Source organism: Equus quagga, unplaced genomic scaffold (genome assembly GCF_021613505.1).
Source record: "Equus quagga isolate Etosha38 unplaced genomic scaffold, UCLA_HA_Equagga_1.0 73442_RagTag, whole genome shotgun sequence".
Classification (NCBI taxonomy): Eukaryota; Metazoa; Chordata; class Mammalia; order Perissodactyla; family Equidae; genus Equus; species Equus quagga.
In genome coordinates this window covers 6,446,123-6,466,322 of record NW_025802777.1, presented here as the reverse complement: position 1 = coordinate 6,466,322, position 20,200 = coordinate 6,446,123, and the positions used below count along the sequence as shown (strand labels likewise).

Genomic DNA, 20,200 nt, shown 5'->3' with positions numbered 1-20,200 from the left:
TGCGAGGCTGTGGCAGTCTGTGGGGGAAGGGGAAGATGTGGAACATTGGACCATATGGGCCTGGAAAAGGCACAATGGCAGCAGCAGCAAACACTGCGGACTGACAGCCAGTATTCTTTCCCATTTTCTTGGCTAGAATAAGCATCAACAGCCCCTGGGAGGCTGAGGAAACCTCCCTCCCCAAAAACGATTGTGAAATTCTTGTCAACATGGATAGTGGGAAATCAAAACCTATTTAGTAACATCTAGAAAAATGGAACACTGTGACTTTCACATACTCCCAGTGTAAGGAACACTTCATATCCAGCTGTATCGTTTAGGGTTCCCCAGAGAAACAAAACCAGTAGGATATATAGATATATGAGGAGATTTATTATGGGAATTGGCTCATGTGATTACGGAGGCTGAGATAGCCATGATCTATTGTCCCAAGCTGGAAACCCAGGACAGCGGATGGTATAATTCAGTCAGAGTCCAAAGGCCTGAGAGCCAGGAACTCCGACGGCCGAGGGCAGAAGATGGATGTCCTAGTTCAAGAAGAGAGAGAACGTTCGTTCTATTCGGGGCCCTCAAGGGGCTGGATGCCCACCCACACTGGGGAGGGAGAATCTTCTTTACCCAATCTACTGATTCAAATGCTACTCTCTTCTGGAAACAGGCACACCCGGAAATAATGTTTTACCAGCTGTCTGGGCATCCCTTAGCCCAGTCAGGTTGACATGAAATTAACCATCACACCAGTATAAGGGTAGTACCCAATGTTAGTGAGCTATAGGGAGTGGGTTAATTGATATAACCTTTTTGAAGATCAGTCTGACATCACATATTAAGTGTCTTAAAAATGTTCAAGCCCTTTGACCTTGTAATAATTCCAGTGACAAGAACCTAGCCCAAAGACACAATTTCACAAAGTTTATCGACAAAGATGTCCATTGTGTTATTTGAAAATAGGAGAAAACAGGAGACAACCTAAGTGGCCAGGGTGCGGGAACCATTGTCTTTCTCCTGTTTCTGCCTCAGAGATGGAAACACTTCTGCCTTCTTGGGGAAGGACTGGGGAAGACTCTCCCGCCATTCTCTCTACCCCATACTCCCTAACACTCACAGGAAGCAGTGTGACTTCTCTAATGGGTGGAAATGGGCAGAGGGGACTGCGCCCGAATTGTCTGCCATCTGCCTGGACCTCCCAGGTTGCAGAGGGTTGGGTCAAGTCTCTAGATCTGCAGGCCCAGCCCTCCTCACATCAGATTTAAGGAAGAAGGCGTGCTTTTGGCTTCATGTTTATGCAGCACTTGAAAATCTGGCTCCATCTGTAATAAAGCGGACACTGCATTTTAATTCCTGTCGGGTGCTTGTCCTTCACAGAATGGTGATGAGGAGTGACTGTGCTTTCCCCAGAGCATGCCAACTCATGGCACATTACCTGAGAACAGTCAAAAGACGGGGTGCTGGAAACCAGTGGGAACAGGATGGGGCAGCTGCGGCAGCTGATGCAGGCTGACTCACAGCTGCTTCTAGTGAGCGGGGGCCGCATAAACAAGCTTGATGACACAAGTGGGCTGTGCTGGCCGACTATGGCGTGATTCGAGTGTGACATTTCAATCACCGTGAGGCTTTGGCTGGTGTCATCCAGCCCTGGCCACGTGACCCTTTGTGACTGTGACCTACACAAGCAGAGATTGGACACTCTGGATTTGCAGAAATAGCCTGAGACGGATATTGAGTTTTTGGAGGGGGTTTTCTCCTGTATCGTGTGAAAGAGCTATAAATCTTGGCCCACAAACACATTTGTTCAAGAGTTACGACTGTATTTTCTATCACGCCATCGTTTCTGACTCTATGGCTCCTTTGGCCTCTGAGGTTTCCATCACATCTCTGGCACAGGGGGACTTACGTGGTGATGAGGCATGGAGGGGGAGGGAGGGAACATTTGGTCCTTGGTCATGAGTCCATACAGGTGAGCACTGAGACATCAGCTGTCCTTATCTATGTGGCCACGTTCAGATTAGTGGCTAACTCGGAGTCCTGTTCTTTGAAAAATGAACCTTTGTCGTGTTTTGACTTAGACTATCCAGAATAGAAAAGGTGGCTAAGTCAATTTGTACCCATTCCGAAGTAGTACATGGTTCCACAGTTAACCCCACTGAGTTTTACACTGAGGGACTGAGAACCTTGACAAATGCCCCAGCCCGACCTGATCCTGTGAAGACAAATCCGGCAGAACCTCTTTCCTCTGGATCTTCCGTTTTCTGCCTCCCTTTCCCCACGTTCCATCCAGTCTGCACTGCGGTGACTGGCTGGTAGGGGGTCTGTACTGTCCAGTGTTCTGGGTTCTGGGGCAATGGCTGTAGCAATTGATTTAGTTGGCTTTTCTAGGTTCCACGGGTGTGGGGCTGACAATATGACTGTGTGTCCGACGACTCTGTAAAAAAGTGGGACATACAAGAAAGTTTGGGTTGGATCAATTTGCTTAAGGAGTGGCACCTATTCTCAAGGAAGCCCAGGCACTTGATTGAGATCCTTCTGACTAAAACCGGGCAGGTCAAGAAATCAAGGAGGGCAGAATTCTGGGTCTGAATTCTGTAGGCTTTTCACATAGGTGATTTCATATTCAGACTTTTAATTCTCACTGAAAATCTCATTACTGGAGGTTTTGTTAAAACTGGAACATTTTTATATTACTGACGTTTTTCATTTGGAGTATTTCATGCTATTATTTGGGCTTATTGCAAAACACAGTGTCTTTCAAACTTTTTTCTTAATTTATGACATGCAGTAGGGAAATGCAGTTACATCGTGGCCCTGTAATCGAAATACAACGTACAAAATAAAAACCTCTCAGCCTGGGTTCCCCCGGAAGCAGGGCCTGCGACAAAGCCTCGTGCGTAGGCAGTTTATTTGGAAAATGACACCAGGGAGCAGGAGCGGGAAGCAAGAGGAATAAAACAGAGAAGACAGATGAGCCAACGCAGGCGTGCGTTATGGAGTTCACTATTGCCATGGTGACCGAGCTGTCTCACAGGACCGCCTGAGCAGCTTAGGAAATGATGCTCACAACCACCTCCTTGGGGGACTGGTGCCTGGCCCACACTGGGCTCCAGGGTGTCCTATGGGTGTTGACTCCCCCTCCTCCCGAGGTGCACTGGCAAGTGGCGCCTGTGTGGACTTGGTCAAATAAGAGGTGGAACAGAGAGGATCTGAGGTGGCCACCGGGGGTGTTTAATGAAGGTATTTACCCTTACCGAGCGCAATGCCTTCTGTATACTGTGTTCTGCTCAGTTCACACACACACATACACACATGCTAGTTGAGGCCCACGAGCCGGTGGTTCTCAAAGTGGGGTCTGGAGACCCTGTTTCTGGGGGTCTGTGAGGTCAAAACCATTTTCACTATAACACTGAGATGCTATTTGTCTTTTTCACTCTCATTCTCTCATGAGTATGCAGTGGAGCTTTCCAGAGGCTTTGTGACGTGTGGTTTTAGAACAGACTGAATGAAGCAAATATGAGAATGCAGCTGTCTTCCATTAAGCCAGATGTTTAAGAGATTTGCAAAAATGTAAAACAATTCTACTCATCTTGCTAAATTTGTTCTGAAAACTATAGTTATTTTTCATAGAATACCTTAAATATATTACAATGTAATGGGCTTATTATTTATAAACAAATAAAGTAAAATTTTCTGTTTTAATTTCTAAATATAACTTGCATACACAAAAGCTCTTTCAGGCTCTCACTCTTTATGAGTATAAAGGAGTCCTGAGATTTATTAAAAAAAAAAAGGTGAGAATCGCTACACTAAACTGATCACGACCCTCAAAAGAATTGCAGCCCATAGTCTGAAATACATTGGCATCACCTTTCATGAGCTATCACGACAACATGGCCGGGAAGCACAGTGAAACATTAATTTGAGGTTTCGAGTGCAGTGCAGTGCTGGAGTTAATTAAGGTCCTTTTCTGACCCATTTCAAAACCTTCTTGGGCCCATGACTGGCCCTAGGGGAATGCAAAGGAAGAATGCTGACCTGGGCAGGAGTCTTGCAAAAGTGGGAAGAGAACAGCGCTGACAATGGCGACCTTCTCTTCCAAAGTGAACATCCACTCCCCTAGGTGACCACAGACTCAGTTAAGTCCAGTCGATTAAGGCAGAAGTTCTCAACCTGGTTGCGTGTTGTGTGTCAGGGAGACATTAAAAATTCTCTCGCCTGGACCCCACTCCAGACGAGCGAATCAAAATTTCTGGGGGTGGGGTACAGGCAGTTCTTTTCCTTTTCACTGATGTATAACTTACATCAAGAGCACCAATCTAAATGATTTAACTGATTTTTTTTTTTTTTGGTGAGGAAGATTAGCCCTGAGCTAACATCTGTGCCAGTCTTCCTCTATTTTGTATGTGGGATGACGCTACAGCATGTCTGATGAGTGGTGTAGGTCCCCACTGGAGATCCAACCCTTGAACCTGGGCTGATGAAGTAGAGTGCACTGAACTTAATCACCAGGCTATGGGGCCGGGCCCCATAACTCTGAGTTTTTTTTAAACATATTATATCCAGGTAATCACCACCCAGATCAAGATGTAGGGTGTTTCCACTGCACCAGCAGGCTCCTTCCTGCTGCCTCTTGGTTAATACCACTATTCCAATATTTATCACCATAGACTGGTCTTTCCTGATTTTGAACTTCATGTAAATGGAATCATACAGTATATATTCTTTTATGTCTGGCTTTTTTTTGCCCAACGTTATGTCTGTGATATTCATTCATGTTTTTAGGTGGAGCAGAAATTCATTCTTGTTGGCATATGGCTGTGTGGTTTTCCATTGTATAAACAGACCACAATTTATTTACCCGTCTACCCTTGATGGAGTTGGCTGGTCCCCTCAAACTGCTCTTAAATGTGGTGACGTGCCATGCTCTTGCTATGAAAAAACAGGAACTAGGACAAACTAGGGAACAGGAATAGCAGATTCATGTTATCCATCGCATGCTTACTAGGCAGGGATACGGGTACTGAAATGCAAGTCCTAGTTTTCCCAACTATTTACAATTATTAGTTTCACTTTTTCTTTTTTTACAGCAGGTATGGTTAAATTTACATAAGTTAAAACACGGCTCCACTCCTGGGTAGAGATTTTGGGTGTCAAAAGTTAGAAGGCCTTGAGTGCTAGACGAGCTTAGATTTGGTCCCACTGGCCAACTGTGTTTACTCTTGCTAAGTTATATATGTTTGCTCTTTAAAACCTATTTCTATCTAAGCTTCTTAATCTTATATGAGATACATCCAGATATTAATAAGGTGGTGTCACTCAAACTAATTCATATTCCAAATCCTCCAGCCCCCTCAAGTGCCTCCCCCAATACTGCCTGACTCAGTAAAAGGCATAGCCATCAAACCTAGGAATGACCCTTGATCACAGCTTCTCTCAGTAGTCTGCCTAGCCTGCACAGTCGGATCCATGCAGCCAGTCGGTCAGCTGTGTCCCCGCAGATGCTGCAAAGCCACCCCGCTCCTCCCCAGCTCCACTGCTCCCTCCGCTCTAAGCAGCAAGCCTTCCTGCCTGGACTAATGCGAGACTCTCCAGACTGGTCTCCTTACTTCCACTCTTGCCCCATCCTCAACTCCCCCTCCCCAATCCATTCTTCACACACTGTCAGTGGCTTTTTTTTTTTTTTTAGGGTTTGGCCCCGGGGCTAACAACTTTTCCCAATTTTTTTTTTTTTTTTCCTGCTTTTTCTCCCCCAACCCCCCCGGTACACAGTTGCATATCTTAGTTGCCGGTCCTTCTAGTTGTGGGATGTGGGACGCTGCCTCAACGTGGCCTGACCAGCGGTGCCATGTCTGCGCCCAGGATCCGAACCCTGGGCCCCCGCAGCGGAGCGCGCAAACTTAACCACTCGGCCACAGAGCCGGCCCCGTCAGTGGCTTTTTAAAAAGATAAATCAGGCCATGTCACACCTTTCCCTAAAACCTCCCAAGAGCTGAGTATCTGGAGAGCCTCAAGCTCATCACACTGACACTTGAATCCAGACTTCCTACACTGGCCTACAAAGCCCTTCACGGCTGGGGCTGGGTCTCTCCAGGCTCACCCCAGACCACACCCACACACGGACACACAGTGTGCTCTAGGCCCCCCGCTGGCCTGCTGTCTTGAGGACACACCAAGCTCCTTCCCACCGAGGGTGTGCCCTAGCTGCTTCATGCTTGGAAGCTCTCCCTCCCCCTCCAATCTTTATACAACAGGCTCCGGTTTTGCTAATCAAATCTCAACCTCAGCTGCCTCTCTGAGCCGCCTTCCTTGACCATCCGATCTACAGCAGTCACCACTTTACATTCTAGAATATTATACTATCTTAACTTTGCATAGCACCCAGCAAATACTATTTTCTTGTTTATTTGCTTAGTCTTTCTCAATCTGTCTCTAAAACGTGGGCTCTTTGAGAGAGAATCTTATCATTGCTACATCCTCAGTGCCTGGTACGCAGTAAGTACTCAATAAATATTTGTTTGTGTCTTAGACATGAAACTGGTGGCAAGGACACGCACATTAAACATACCCTTCTCCCAAATCCAAGAGTTTGAATTCTGGGCCTCTGAGAACAAACAGTAGGGAGGACACAATTGCCCCTGAAAATTACAACGTTAATGTCTCTCTGTTGGGACTTCTTGCTGCTGCTTCTGACACTTATTTTTCAAAAAGTCTGCTATATGGTAATGCAGTATTTTATTTATTCTCTCCTTAATAACTTATATTTGAGAATACTTAAATACTAATGAAACTTAACCTAAGAGAAGTTCAACTTACATCTTTTTATATTTCAACACCAGGGATTAATAAGAGAGGTAGTCAAAATAATTATGGTCAAAATTATTACATCAAAACGTATAATAAATGTGTGCTGCTAGTCTACACACAACTCAGTTTTTGGGTGTAAGTTCTTTGGCTGCAAGAAAGAACATTTGGTTTACTTCACTAATAGGAATATCTCTTAACGCTGGGATGGCCTCTTCTTGGTATTTCTTCTGCTGCTGATTTTTCGCATAGTTATCTGCAAGGAGAGGAAAAAGGGCTCAGTTACCCAAGCAATTTCTTCTCTAGTCTCTGTGGGTTATAGAGACCCACCACATAGTTTACGAGGCTGATGTCTGGACAACGACAAATACCACGTTTAACATAATTAAAAGACTACTTATATTCTCTCTTTAGAAGAAATGTCCCAATTAAAATAAAAATCAGCAAAGTACTTTTTGCATCTCTAATTTGGTTAAGGAACTAATATTTCATTCAACTATACAATGATGATTAAAGTCCCATTTGCCATTTGACCATAGGTAGGTAAGGCTACCCAGGCTTAGGAAACATATTTAAATCAACACCCCAAAACTATTACATCATTTGGTACAATCATTCATGCAAACCTAACAATTTTCCCTCTTTGCACAAACTGTCTATTTGCTGTAATTCCAGTCAAGAATGCAGGGAATACAGAAGGCTATCAGAGAAGAAATATAAAAATACTATAATTGATTTTCAAAATACATCGTATAGGCTGACAAAAAGAGGCTTTGAAAAGTTAAAAAATCATATCAGGGAACTTAAAAAGTACTTTGCTTCCTAGAATCTAAGCAAGCTCAGGAATCTAATTTATTTTAATCTTTAGACTTGAAGTAAAAGAACTTAAAAAATAGAAAACTACAAAAACATGCTGTGGCTCTTCTATTCACTTAATTGGGGTCAGGCGTACAGTGACCCTGAGGATGACATCTCCCCTCCCCTCGAAATCCCTCTTCTGGACAAGCTCTGCATGGACCTATTGGCCATTCCTTGATCAACACTGCCTGTTTAGGATAAAAAGTTTTTCTCAGGCAAAGTTGCTGAAGAACATATTATATGCTTGTGGTTTTTATGGAAAAATACACCTGTTAACTAGTGCTGCAAACAGCATATTCATCAGAACTTATTTCTGCCATGTAAACACTTCCTCTGATATAACTTTGTATTTCTTTCTCCTAGGTTCTTTTTATTGTGCCAGTGTGTGTCACCTAGTGCAGCATATTCTTGGCTGTTTTTTTTTTAATAAGATTTTTTTTTTCTGCTTTTTCTCCCCAAATCCCCGCAGTACATAGCTGTATATTATTAGTTGTGGGTCCTTCTAGTTGTAGTGCATGGGATGCTGCCTCAGCGTGGCCTGATGAATGGTGCCATGTCCACGCCTAGGATCCAAACCAGCAAAACCCTGGGCTACTGAAGCACAGCATGTGAACTTAACTATTTGGCCACGGGGCTGGCCCTTGTTTTGCTTGATAAAAGTGTTGACACCCCATCCTCCATCCCCCAGCAGTTTCTTTAATACCATTTACCTGTGATTGTATGAATGGAGTCGAGTGGAGAGGTACTCATCATGTTTATTCCAAATAAGAGTATATAACCGATTACTATAGTAATGAGGAGGTAGACAGGCAATGCGACCGCCCAGTATCTGCAGAAGAGAATATTAAAGCAGGTAACAGACTTCCCAAAGAGCTGAATTCTTGAGTCCATCACCAAGTTAACATACTGTGAAAATTTAATTTTAATTTTTATTGAAGGAATACATGCATATAAAAGGCAGTCAAATAATTCTACAAGGCCTATAATGAAAAGCTGGAATCCTGTAATCACACCCATCCTGACCCCAGAGTCTTACTCTCCAAAAGGGAACACTTTTAGCATCTGAGCTGTTTCTTCTGGTATTTACTTACACATTTCTACACAAGGTACTCATTATTATCTCTTGATTTTTTTCAATTTCAGACATTTTCTCTGGACTACCTAAGACGGAGATGAGGAAATTAGCTCTTTTGCACCCTGCCCTCTCACCTTCCTCCCTATCCTCCTACTATACTTACATCACAATTTCTGATCATGTCAGCAGTTTTTTTGAGGAAGATTAGCCCTGGGCTAATCTGCCACCAATCCTCCTCTTTTTGCTGAGGAAGATGGTCCGAGCTAACATCCATGCCCATCTTCCTCTACTTTATGTGTGGGACACCAGCCACAGCATGGCTTGACAAGCGGTACGTGGGTCCACACCTGGAATCCACACCAGTGAACTCTGGGCTGGCAAAGTGGAACGTGTGAACCCAACCACTGCACCACTGGGCCAGCCCCCACATGAGCAGTTTTTAAAAATTATTGTGACTATGGGGCCGCTCCCGTGGCCAAGTGGTTGACATGGCGCTCCAGCTTCGGTGGCCCGGGGTTTCCCTGGTTCGGATCCTGGGTGCAGACGTGGCACCGCTCATCAAGCCATGCTGAGGCAGCGTCCCACAGAGCACAACTAGAAGGACCTACAACTAGCATATACAACTATGTACTGGGGGGCTTTGGGGAGAAGAAGAAGAAGAAGAAGAAGAAAAAGAGATTGGCAACAGATATTAGCTCAGGTGTCAATCTTTAAAAAAAATTATTGTGACTATATAAATGATGTTTGCAACTGAGCACCTTAGTGTATTATTATGTTTCCTTGTACAATATTTTGTTTTTCCTGGATTTAGTAGTTACATCTTTTTGTCTCTTTGCTTGGTATCCCATGTACCTATCAATACTGAATCCTCAAGTTCTCTGATAGGACTCTATCTCCTATCCTCTCAATATGGTTCAGCACATCACGTGCTCTGTCCTGGATGTTTTACCGGGTGCATTGTTTCCTTAATAATTTCCTCCCTACTGTTTTCTCTTTCCGGAACTTCCAAGAGATAGCTTTTTTGCCGTTATACTTTCCTCATCTCTTCTCTATTTGCCACTTTGCTGTGTTCTCTTCTACTTTCTGGAGATTACCTTTTAGTTTATCTTCTAACCTTTCATTAAAATTTTAATTTTCGCCATCATATTTATAATTTCCAAATACAGTAATTCCCTGAACATTCCCCTTTTTATAGCATTCTGTTGTTTCATAGTTATAATCTTTTATTATCTTTGAGTATTTTGTTATTTTAAAATTTTCTTCTGTTCCTTGCATTATCTTCATTTCCTTCAAGTTCCCTTTTTTGCTTTTCTCTTTTATATTCCATTTTAGAGGGTTTTTTTAATGTCTGGTAAGTTACAGCTGTCCATTCATATTTTAAAAATGAAGTAATAAGAAGCTAACTGGAAGCATTATGTACACGTGGGCAGGATGGCCAACTGGTGAGCTCCACCGTAGGAGACCCGGCCATTCACTGGAGGATGTCCAGATGTCAGAAATTAGAGATCTTTTCTCCTGAGCTGGGTGACTTCCTCAGGGAGCACCCTACCCTCTTTGTTGGGAGAAGTAGAGTGGTATAAGCCTGCCAATCAGAAGCCTGAGATCCCAATGAGGAAAGGTGCGTGGGGGGAATCCCATCACTGAGCAGATTCACACTTCTGTTTTCGGTAGTAGCCTCATCTCCACATTCAGTTCGACGGAGCGTCCCCAGCCCAGAGCCTCATTCAACCTTTTCAGAGAGCAACACTCCTGTCTTCTAGGGGAGGGTTGGTCTTCAGTTTTGAGGGCCGAGGAAGGGGACTGGAGGTCTAATGCTCTTTAAGCACTGTTTTCAGCCCAACCCAGAACTACTGTGTTAAAGAGGTGCCTGTACCTCCAGTGTCTGAGCCTTTCTGAGTTCCAGGGCACAAACATTCTTGCTGGCTTCCCTCCTTTAGCAATGTGGAAGAAGAGGGAACTAAGTCAGTCACCTCTCACCCGCCTGCAATCCACTTCCCAAAATGCTGTTGATACTTCTTATCTACTTTTCCGTTATTTGTTCCCGTGGGTTTACGCCTTACATTTTTTTCTACGGTATCATTTTAGCAGGATGTTGGGAGGAAATGGAGATAAAGATGTGTGTTCACCCCACCATCTTTAATTAGGAGGCGCACCAATAATGATCTTTAAAAAGCTTTGAATTTCTAAATGGTTATTTATGGATCTTAAAAGAATAAACATTGAAAATTTGGGTAGTCTTTAGGAAATATCTGATCATTCAAAGCAGCATTAATATATTCTTATTTTATTTAAGAAATACGTTCAACTTACTTTTGAGGCCAATAGGTTAAGCCTAGGGAGTTTAGCCAAGATTCAGGAACAAATGCCCACACGAGATATAGTACTATAGAAGAGGGGAAAAGAAAAAAAGAAAAAAGTCAGTAAGGCATGCATCTCATCTAGGATGGCTCAGATAAAACAGAAAGGGTCCTCTGGAGCTTCCCTGCTTCACTCAGAAGTGATTTTTCCCTCCTTTCAGTTCTTCTAGCTCCTTATTTCTATCATCCTTGCAATACTTATTATAATTATTTTATATTAGTAATCTCTTTATTGTGGTTAAAAAATATAAAATTTAACCTTTTTTAAGTGTACAGTTCAGTTGTATTAAGTATATTTGCACTGCTGTGACACAAATCTTCAGGATTTTTTCATCTTGCAAATCTGAAACTCCATATCCATTAAACAGCACTCCCCTTTTCCTCCATTAGTCATTTTTTAAAACAAGTTTTAACTCACACTGGATTTTAAGCAACTGAAAGGCAGAAATTGTGCCTTAGCAATTGTAATCCTGATAGCACCAAGCAATTTTCTTTATGCATACAAGGAATTTAATGCTTCATCCCACAGGGTTGAAATAATTACAGACATTTAGTTGCTTACAGTCCTGTCCTGATCCACATGTTGGGCTGCCGCCTTATCTCCCAGAGCACAATCTTATTTCCTTCAATCCAACTTTCTGGGGCATCCTTTACTGTTGTCCCTACGTGGTAAAAACAGCTAACCTCTGACCGCTCACTGTGGGGTAAGCACACTTCCAAGCATTTTACATGCATTATTTCATTTAATCCTCAAAACAATCCTATGAAGTATTATGTCATTTTTACAGAGGAGGAAACGGACTCTTAGAAATATCTGCCATGGGTAAGTGGCAGACACAAATTTCAAACTACCTATATCGATGATGATGAAGGATTAACATTTTTCTCAACACATATGTATTACAGAATTCTATATGTCAGAAGCATGAGACACAACAGTGAATCCAAAAGAGATGGCTTCTGTCGTTCCTGAGCTTAAAATCTTGTGAGGAAGAGAGAGGAGTAGATTGCTATTTTCAGTACACTAGGAGAAGTGCTAATGAGTGACTAACAAAAGATGATATAGGAGCACCACTGCTGGTGATGCAGGCAATGTTAATGGTCAGGAAAGATTTCCTGGAGGAAAACTGGGGCCTAAAGGATGAGTAGGAGGTTAGCCAAGGCAGTAAGAAGCCCCACGAGATTCGGTGGCAAGAGCAGATGAATGAGTTATGGGAGTTTTCAGAGTGAGTGTCTAGTAATTTCAACCCTGAAGAAAGAAAACACTTGAGCAGTCATTCTCCACAGAATATTGAGTGACCTTCCAAAAATATAAATTTGACCATAACACTTGTCTTTTAAATCCTTCAGTGCCCTGGGAATAAAATCCAAACTCCTTACCCAGGGATGGCCAGGACTTAAATGATGTGGCTCCTGCCTAGCTCTCCAGTGTTCTCAGGCACTACACTCCAGTCCAGCCACACTGTCTCAGGGCCACTGCACTTGTAGTGAGCTCTGTCTGCCTGGAATGTTCTTCCCTTGGCTCTTTCAATGGATGCTTCCTTCTCTTCCTTCATGTCTTAGCTCAGATGTCACCTCCTTAAAAGAGGTTTTCCCCATCACTTGCTATTACGGCTGTATCCCACCCACCACACCCTCATTACTCCCAATCATTTCCCTTTATGTTCTTCAAAGCTATTTTCACAATCTGCAATTCCTGTTATGGACAGCATGTTTGTGTCCCCCTCAAATTCATATGTTGAAGCCCTAATTGATGCTATTTGGAGTTGGGGCCTTTGGGAGGTAGTTGGGTTTAGAAGAGGTCATGAAGGTGGGGCCCCCATGATGGGATCAGTATCCTTACAAGAAAAGGAAGAGACCAGAGCTTGCTCACGCTCTCTCCCCACTATGGGAGAACGCAGCAAGAAGTTGGCTGTCTACAAGCCAGAAGAGGGCCTTCACCAGAACCCCATCATGCTGGCACTCTCATCTTCCACTTCCCAGCTTCCAGAACTGTGAGAAATAAATCTATATTGTATAAGCCACCCAGTCTATGGTATTTTGTTATTGCAGCCTGAGCAGACTAAGATAATTACCTTGCTTTTAATTCAGTAAATATTTCAATGTAAAGAGGGAGTCATGTAAGCCCCCTGCACCCACCACTAGTTTTATCATAACTGTTGGGTACTGGCCTCTGACCTCCTCCCTCCTATTACTTTCTGCCTCACTTTCTCAGGCTTCAACCTTACTGACATCCACTGACATGTTTCTTGAACCTACAGGCATGCTTCTTCCTAACGGCTTCTGTACTGGCTATCTCTGTCTGGGAGGCTCTTTTCCCAGATCACCATATGGCTAACTTGCACTTTTCACGTCTGTGCTCAAATCTCACCTCTCAGCGAGGCACTGGAAATTCCAGACCGCTGTATTTAAAACAGCAACCTCTTCCCACTCCTTATTCTCCATTCTTGCTTAATTTCTCCCATGGTACATGTTATCATCTCACGTTGTATATGTGTGACATATTTAACTTGTCCATTGGCTAGCTCCCCCCATGAGAATGGAAACTCTATGAAAGCAGGAAATTTTGGGCTATTTTGCTCCTCCTTTGCCTCTCACAGTGCCTGGCATGTGGTGAGCACTAAAAAATTTGTTGAATTAAGTTTCGGCTGTGGGTATTACTGGATTTAAGTCTTAAAGTCATTACTTTGATTTATTTGTACAGTTTCTAATCCTTCATACTCTCTAAAACAAGGGTTGACAAAAATGGTGATGTTGATGATAACAATAACAGCAGCTAACACTTATTAAGTACTATTGTTCCCATGCATTGTTTTCAGGGCTTTGCATAAATTACTCCAATTAATCCTCACAACAGTCATAAGAGGCAGCAGAGCGAAGTCAACCCACTGTCTGGGTTCAAATTCTAGCTCCATCACTTACTGGCTGTGTGACCTTGGACACGTTCCTTAAACCCTGTGTACCTCAGTATTGTCATCTGTAAAATGGGGACAAAAATAAGACTATCTACCCTACAAGACTGTCTTATGCATAATAAGCATTCAATAAACATCATCACCACCCTTTTACAGATGAAGAACCTGAAGGCTCGAAGAGGTTAAGTAAATGGTCCCAGATCACAGAGGGAATCTGTGGGGGAGTCAGGATTTGAACTCAAGCTATAACTTCTTCACTCCATAGACTCCCCTAGCCAACAGCTTGGTTGGCTATACTGATGCACTTAGGGTTCAGAAGCACTCCCACTCCCCCACCTCCCCAGTTTCCACAAAATTCCACAAAGTTGGATGGTGGGCACCTAATATTCTCCCTTTTGTTTCCCTCCTAATTCTCAAATCCCTTTCAGCAGAGACGTGGGGCCTGCTGTTTGTCTTTGGGCATCTTAGTGTCTCAGTGAGCATCAGTTGCCTCATCTGTAAAATGGGATCTTATGGAGACTGAGCAAGATCTGGGATGTATAGGGCAGCTGACTTCTCCAGCCTAACTCCCTTCACTCTCCAGCTCCTACAGGCTGCACTGGAGCCACACCAACTTACTCACATCCAAACCCCTCATTCAAGGCCTCCCCACTTCTTACTGTTGGGGGAAAAAGCTGTCTCTGATTTCCCAGTTTGATTTCACGTCTCTCCCCTGGGCTCCCATGGCACTTATCACACTGAGTGTTAATCGCAGATTTACTTGTCGGTCTTGCCCACAAGACCATGACCACAGGGACCAGGTTTTATTCACTTTGCAATCCTCTCTGCTGCTGTATAAATATTTTGTTGAGACTAAATCTTTTAGGCTAGTGTCTGGCACATAAAAACCTCCGAACAAACCTAGGTTCCCTTCAGGTCTTCTTAAAAAGAGACATAGGTAGAAAGAACCACAGTTCATGTGCGCACGTTCTGACAACAAACGCAGTAATTTCCTTGTCCTGGAACACCAGGAAAAGGCCCTGGCCATCTCTCAGCAAAGTACTTACTGAAGCCAAACTGGGAGCTTAAGAAAAGGACAAAGCCATAAATCGCTCTTTCTGGCAATGGCGACGGTGAATTTTCCACCATTTTCCCGGTGGCTTTAGACAATCTGTGGAAAAGAAACACAATGGCCCGTGAGTGATTTCCTCCCCGTCACCATTGGTCTGTTTTAACCTCATCGCTCTGCCATGGGCACAGCCCCTGCAGTGTTTTTCCCGGACTAAAGCACTGCAAACTGTCATCCTGCGCACACACCTCTGACACACCCCCGCTTGCCCACCAGACCCCACGCCTCGCGTGCACGCGCAAACCCCCCTGCGCGCGCACAGGGGCACACAGGGCGGAGCGAGCACCCTGCAGCGGAGGGGAGGGGACGGCAGGGGAGAGCAACGGAGGGACAGACGCCGCTCCTGCCCCGCAAGCTTCGCCTCCCTTCGGGAAGGGAAGGGCAGGGCGGAGGCTGGCGCGGCCTATCCCGGCCTGGGCTGCGACGCCGGGGACCCGACCCTGCCCTCTCGTGGGGGCTTCTGTTTCCCATTAGGAGGATAGGAGACCCTCGACCTTGTGTCCCTCATGCGCCCAGTGGGGCCCCTCCCGCCCGCTCTGCCACCTCCGCGCTGAGTCCCCTGCGCAAGTGCCAAGGGGCGAGCCGCAGGGGGGCGAGAGACAAAAAAAAAACCGATGGAAAGTCCGAGTAGCGAAGGCACCCACCCACCGACACACCCACCCAGGCGCAGGCGCACCGCGCCTCTCGTCGGACCGGAGCGCGCGAGCGCGGGGTCCCCGCTGGATCGCTCCGCTCGCCGCCGCGGAGGTGGGCGGGGCGGCGCCACCGCGCATGTGCGCCAGCCCACGTGACGCGCCGGCCGCCCGCGCCGCCGCCAGCTCCCGGCCGCCGTCTGTCTGACGTGGAGGGCCCGAGGCGGCGGCGGCTGGCCGCGTCCGAGGCTCGCGGGCGGCGGGCCCCGGTGAGTGCACACCTGGCGCGCGGCAGGGCTCCCGGATGTGTCTCCTTGTCGCGCTGCAGCCGAGATGCCCGGGGAGCGGGGCCCTCCACACCCCCTCCGTGGGTGTGTGGTGAGTGTGGGTGTGTGCGCGTCGCCCCGCGTCGCTCGCTGTGGTGCCCGCGGTGTGTCTGCGTGGGTCGGGCTGCCGGTGCGCTGGGGGTGTGGCCGCCTTTGTCTGCCCCAGTGGGTGTGTCCTCTTTGACTGGGGTCCCCCTTCTGCAAGCCTGGGCCCCTCCGGGGGTCTGTGCGGGCGACGGTGGATGTGGCCCCTTTGTGTGCGCATCTCCCTGCCGCCCGCGCATCTTCTCCCGGGTCCGAGCGACGTGACGCCCCTGCTAGGCGTGAGGTCCCCCAGCCCGTGTGTCCTCTCCTGGCCCCTTTTTGTGTGCGCCGGTTCTTCCCGGCGGCGGCGCCCCAGGCTGCGTGGGTGGCCCCCCCCTTTGTGTCACTGCCCCTTCGGGGGAGTGTGCGTCCCCCGCGCGCATGGCCGCGCCTCCTGCAGTCGTGACCCCCGCCTGGAGCATCGCCCCCCCCGGTGTGCGTCCTCGCGTGTCCCCGCGCGCCTGCCGCGCTTGGGTCCTGTGGAGTGCGTGATCTCGGTGGTGCGGGTTTTCGTTCGCGAGTGTTCGTGAATGTTCGTGCGCGCCCGGTCCTCTGTGTCTTGTGTTTCCTACGTCTGCGCCACCTGTTTTGGTGAGCATGGCAGCCGAGTCGGGGCCGGCGGCTCCCCAAGGAGGGGACCAGGAGGGGGGGAAATCAACCCAGCGCTCCCCCCTCCCCTGCGCCCCTTCGGAGCATCCTCCCTCCCCCGACGCTTCAGGACCCGGGGACAGCCGCGGGTCTGGCCAGCTGCTCCGCAGTGTCTACGGTGTCAGGTGTGGCTTGTTGAGCCAGCCTCTTCTGGGGCCGGAATAAGGGAGGGGACAAGGGCCAAAAATGGAGCCAAGGCGTAGGTACCAGTGCGGCGTGCCTTTTCCAGAGGCGCCCTAGATGCCCAAAACCCTTCCACTGCAGAACTCCTAAAAATATATGCACACGCCAATTGGGCGAATACATTCTAGCCGACCCTGGGCGTTCGTGATAATGCTTAATATATATGGTGTTTTATGGCGTTTACATAAATTATTTCTTTTGATTCTGCCCTACATCCTGGCGGGAAGCAAGGTAGACATTTTGGAGATTTTACTTTTCCCGTGGGAATAGTTTCCTCATAGTTAAGCTCTAGTTAGGGCATTTTTTATTGCAGGAAATTTGCGTTTTTTCCTAAGGGAAATGGAATTTCTTATAAGGATGCAAAGAGAGAAATTTCAAACCCTTTAGGGACCCAACTGCTGCTGCTCTTGCTCAAAGGTTCGTGCTCTGCGCTCAAGGGCTGCGTTTTGGTGTCTTGTCTCTGTTCATTTGCTCTCTTTTCTTACTCTTGCCTAATTTTCCTTTTTAATTTTTGGAATATTTCACATATAAGATACAGAGGGGGATCTAACCAACCCATGACTCAGATTTACAGATGTAATTATTTTGCCAAATTTACTTCGGAACCTCTGTTTTTTTTATGAGATAAAATTGAAGATATTGGAGGTGCTCTCAGTTCCTCCCCCTCCTTCTCTAGAGGTAGCCACCGTATTCAGGTTTGTGTCTATCATTCTCTTGCATGTTTTATACTTGGATCACAGTGAATCCATAAACAATATCTAGTGTTGTGTGTTTTAAACTTTAATGGTATTAAATGATATGTGTCTTTTTGCCGCTTGCCTTTTTCGATCAGCATCACATTTTTGAGATTTATATATGAATAAATTTCGATAATGGTGTTATCATTGGTTCGTTCATTTTTATTGCTGGTATAGAATTCCATTGTATGAATATACCAAAATTTATCCATTTCCTTATTGATGGACTTTGAAGTTGTTTTTTGGTTTTTCACTCTAAGAACAATCCTGCAATAAACGTCTTTGTACTTGTTTGCTTGTGTACACATTTGGAAGTTTCTCTAGGAAATACACCTAGTAGATGAATTGCTGCATAGTATGATAAGTGCATCTTCAACTTGACCAAATATCACAGAAGCTCTCCAGGTGGTTGTACTAATTTTCACTCTCATTGGTATGGAGTGAGGACACCGTTTCCTCACATCCTTGCTAACATTTTGCTATCAGACTTTTACATGTTTGTTGTCTCTCCACTGACCAGCTTCCTTGTAACTTTAGCTTGTGGCTAAATTTGCTTGCAGCCACTTTGGCTTCTGTGCTAACCCTGTGTCAGCCTGTGGGTTCATCTCTCATGGCTAACTGGCTCCGTCTTTATCTCATTTGGTCCTCGTAAGATTAATTCCAATAAACAGTTGTTTTGTACCTAAGGTATGTCAGTTCCTATGGTTGGTGTAAAGATAGTAATTTCCATGGTATGTTATATGTACCTCTCTAGCTGCAGGTGAAGAGATTTAATTACGTACTTTTTTTCATATGATGAGTGGTTTTTTAAAATCGTTTTTTTCTTTAATGTAATATTTGGTGTGTTCAAAATAAATGTAACATATAAGCAAGTTGTGAAGCAAAACAATAAAATGAAAACTTATCTATCCACCACTTAATCCTTGAGAATCCAAATGACCAATATTGAATGTGCTCACCTCCAGAGTGACTATCCTGAATTGTGTCTGTCATTCTTTGCTTTTTAACAATAATTTTATCGGGTGTGTATGCATCCCTTAACAATGTATTGTATGGTTTCTGTTGTTTTTGGGTCTTTAAAAAAAGGAATACAGGATACAGTTTTCTGGGGCTTGCTTATTTCTCTCAATGTTATGTTTCTGCATCACTGTAATTGAGTATAGATGTAAGTCATTAATTTTCACTGCTGTGTAGTATTCCGTGGGTGAATATAACACAGTGTATGCATTCTTCTGTTGATGGATATTTTGGTCATTTCTAGGTTTTGCTATTTTGAAGATGCTTGTACGTATTTTCTGGTACACAGTTGCAAGAATTTCTCTAATATTCACACTGGGGTGTATGAACCATGGAGGAGTCTTGGAGGTTTTCTAAGGCGTACTTGGGCACAGGTGATGTTAATGAATCAATTTATAGATCGTTAAATTCCATGTGTACGCTCTCCTAAAATTGGTAATGCCTGAGGCGTATGACAGAGGCTTTCTACTGGTTCTACTTTCCCACCTTCCCTTTCACAGGATCTCTTCCACCTTAGATAAGGAGGGCATGCCACTCACCCACATGGAATTTTACAAGGGCAATGCCCCAAGTGGAAAAACTCTCCAAGGACAACATAAGGGATAATTTAAAATACAGTGTATAGTGATAGGAAAACCTCTTTTAATCCAGGTACTTCTTATCTCTTCAAGAGCTGCATTTCCAATAAAAGTTCGTTTTTATTTTAATTACCAGTATATATAGTTATCTTTTGATCAACTCTGCTATAATAATGACAGTTTAAACCAATGATGTCAGTTTTATTTTAAAATGTTACTGTGATACTCCAGAAATTCATCCTTTGTAACTATTTAAACTTAGGCTGAAATTTTTTAGATGTTATCTTAAAGTGTGAAGAGTATATCATTTTTAAAAGCGTTTTTGGTGGTTTTCGAGTTAAAAAAAAAAAAGGTTGGAATTCCACTGTGGTAAGCTTTTTGCTAGAAGTAGAACTTCTGGGTTATGGGGTGTGAATGTTTAACTTTACAAAATTATATCAAATTGTTTTTCCAAGTGGTTGTACCAGCTTCTACTTTGGCTAGCAGGTTTGTCAATACTTTGATCAGCAGTCTATAAGAGTTATAGTTGATCTGTATCCTCTGCAACACTTATTACTGTCAGACTTCTTAATATCTGCCAATCGGAAGAGTACAAAATAATGTGTCATTGTGGTTTTAATTTGCATTTCTTTGATTGTTAATGAGTTTCAGCATCTCTTTATATGTTTATGAACCATCTGTTTCCCTTTTGTGAAATATCTGGTCATATTTTTTACCCATTTTTCTGTTGGTTGTCTTTTAAAACTAGTAAACTGGTAACACCAATGCTTTATTGATTATATGCATTGTAAATATCTTCCTCCAGTTGTGGCCTGTCTTTTCACGCTTTATGGTGTATTTGGTGAACAGAGTTCTTAATTTTAATGTAATCTAATTGGAAATTTCTGCTC

At 44.7% G+C, this 20,200-nt stretch overlaps 1 protein-coding gene across 2 annotated transcripts; it reads right to left on the bottom strand.

The window, feature by feature from the left end:
- Nucleotides 1-6,706: 6,706 nt before the first annotated feature.
- On the bottom strand, nucleotides 6,707-16,553 carry LOC124234253 (translation initiation factor IF-2-like). 2 transcript variants are annotated; one of them, XM_046651502.1, is made up of 5 exons: nucleotides 15,754-16,553; nucleotides 15,044-15,147; nucleotides 11,036-11,108; nucleotides 8,361-8,479; nucleotides 6,707-7,048 (listed from the first exon to the last, which is right to left on the bottom strand). In XM_046651502.1, exons 1-5 carry the CDS (start codon nucleotides 16,326-16,328, stop codon nucleotides 6,918-6,920), a joined length of 1,002 nt encoding a protein of 333 aa, XP_046507458.1. In that variant the 5' UTR covers nucleotides 16,329-16,553; the 3' UTR covers nucleotides 6,707-6,917. The 2 variants fall into 2 exon arrangements, with proteins under 2 accessions (XP_046507458.1, XP_046507459.1); XM_046651503.1 differs by having other exon boundaries at nucleotides 15,766-16,549.
- Nucleotides 16,554-20,200: the final 3,647 nt, after the last annotated feature.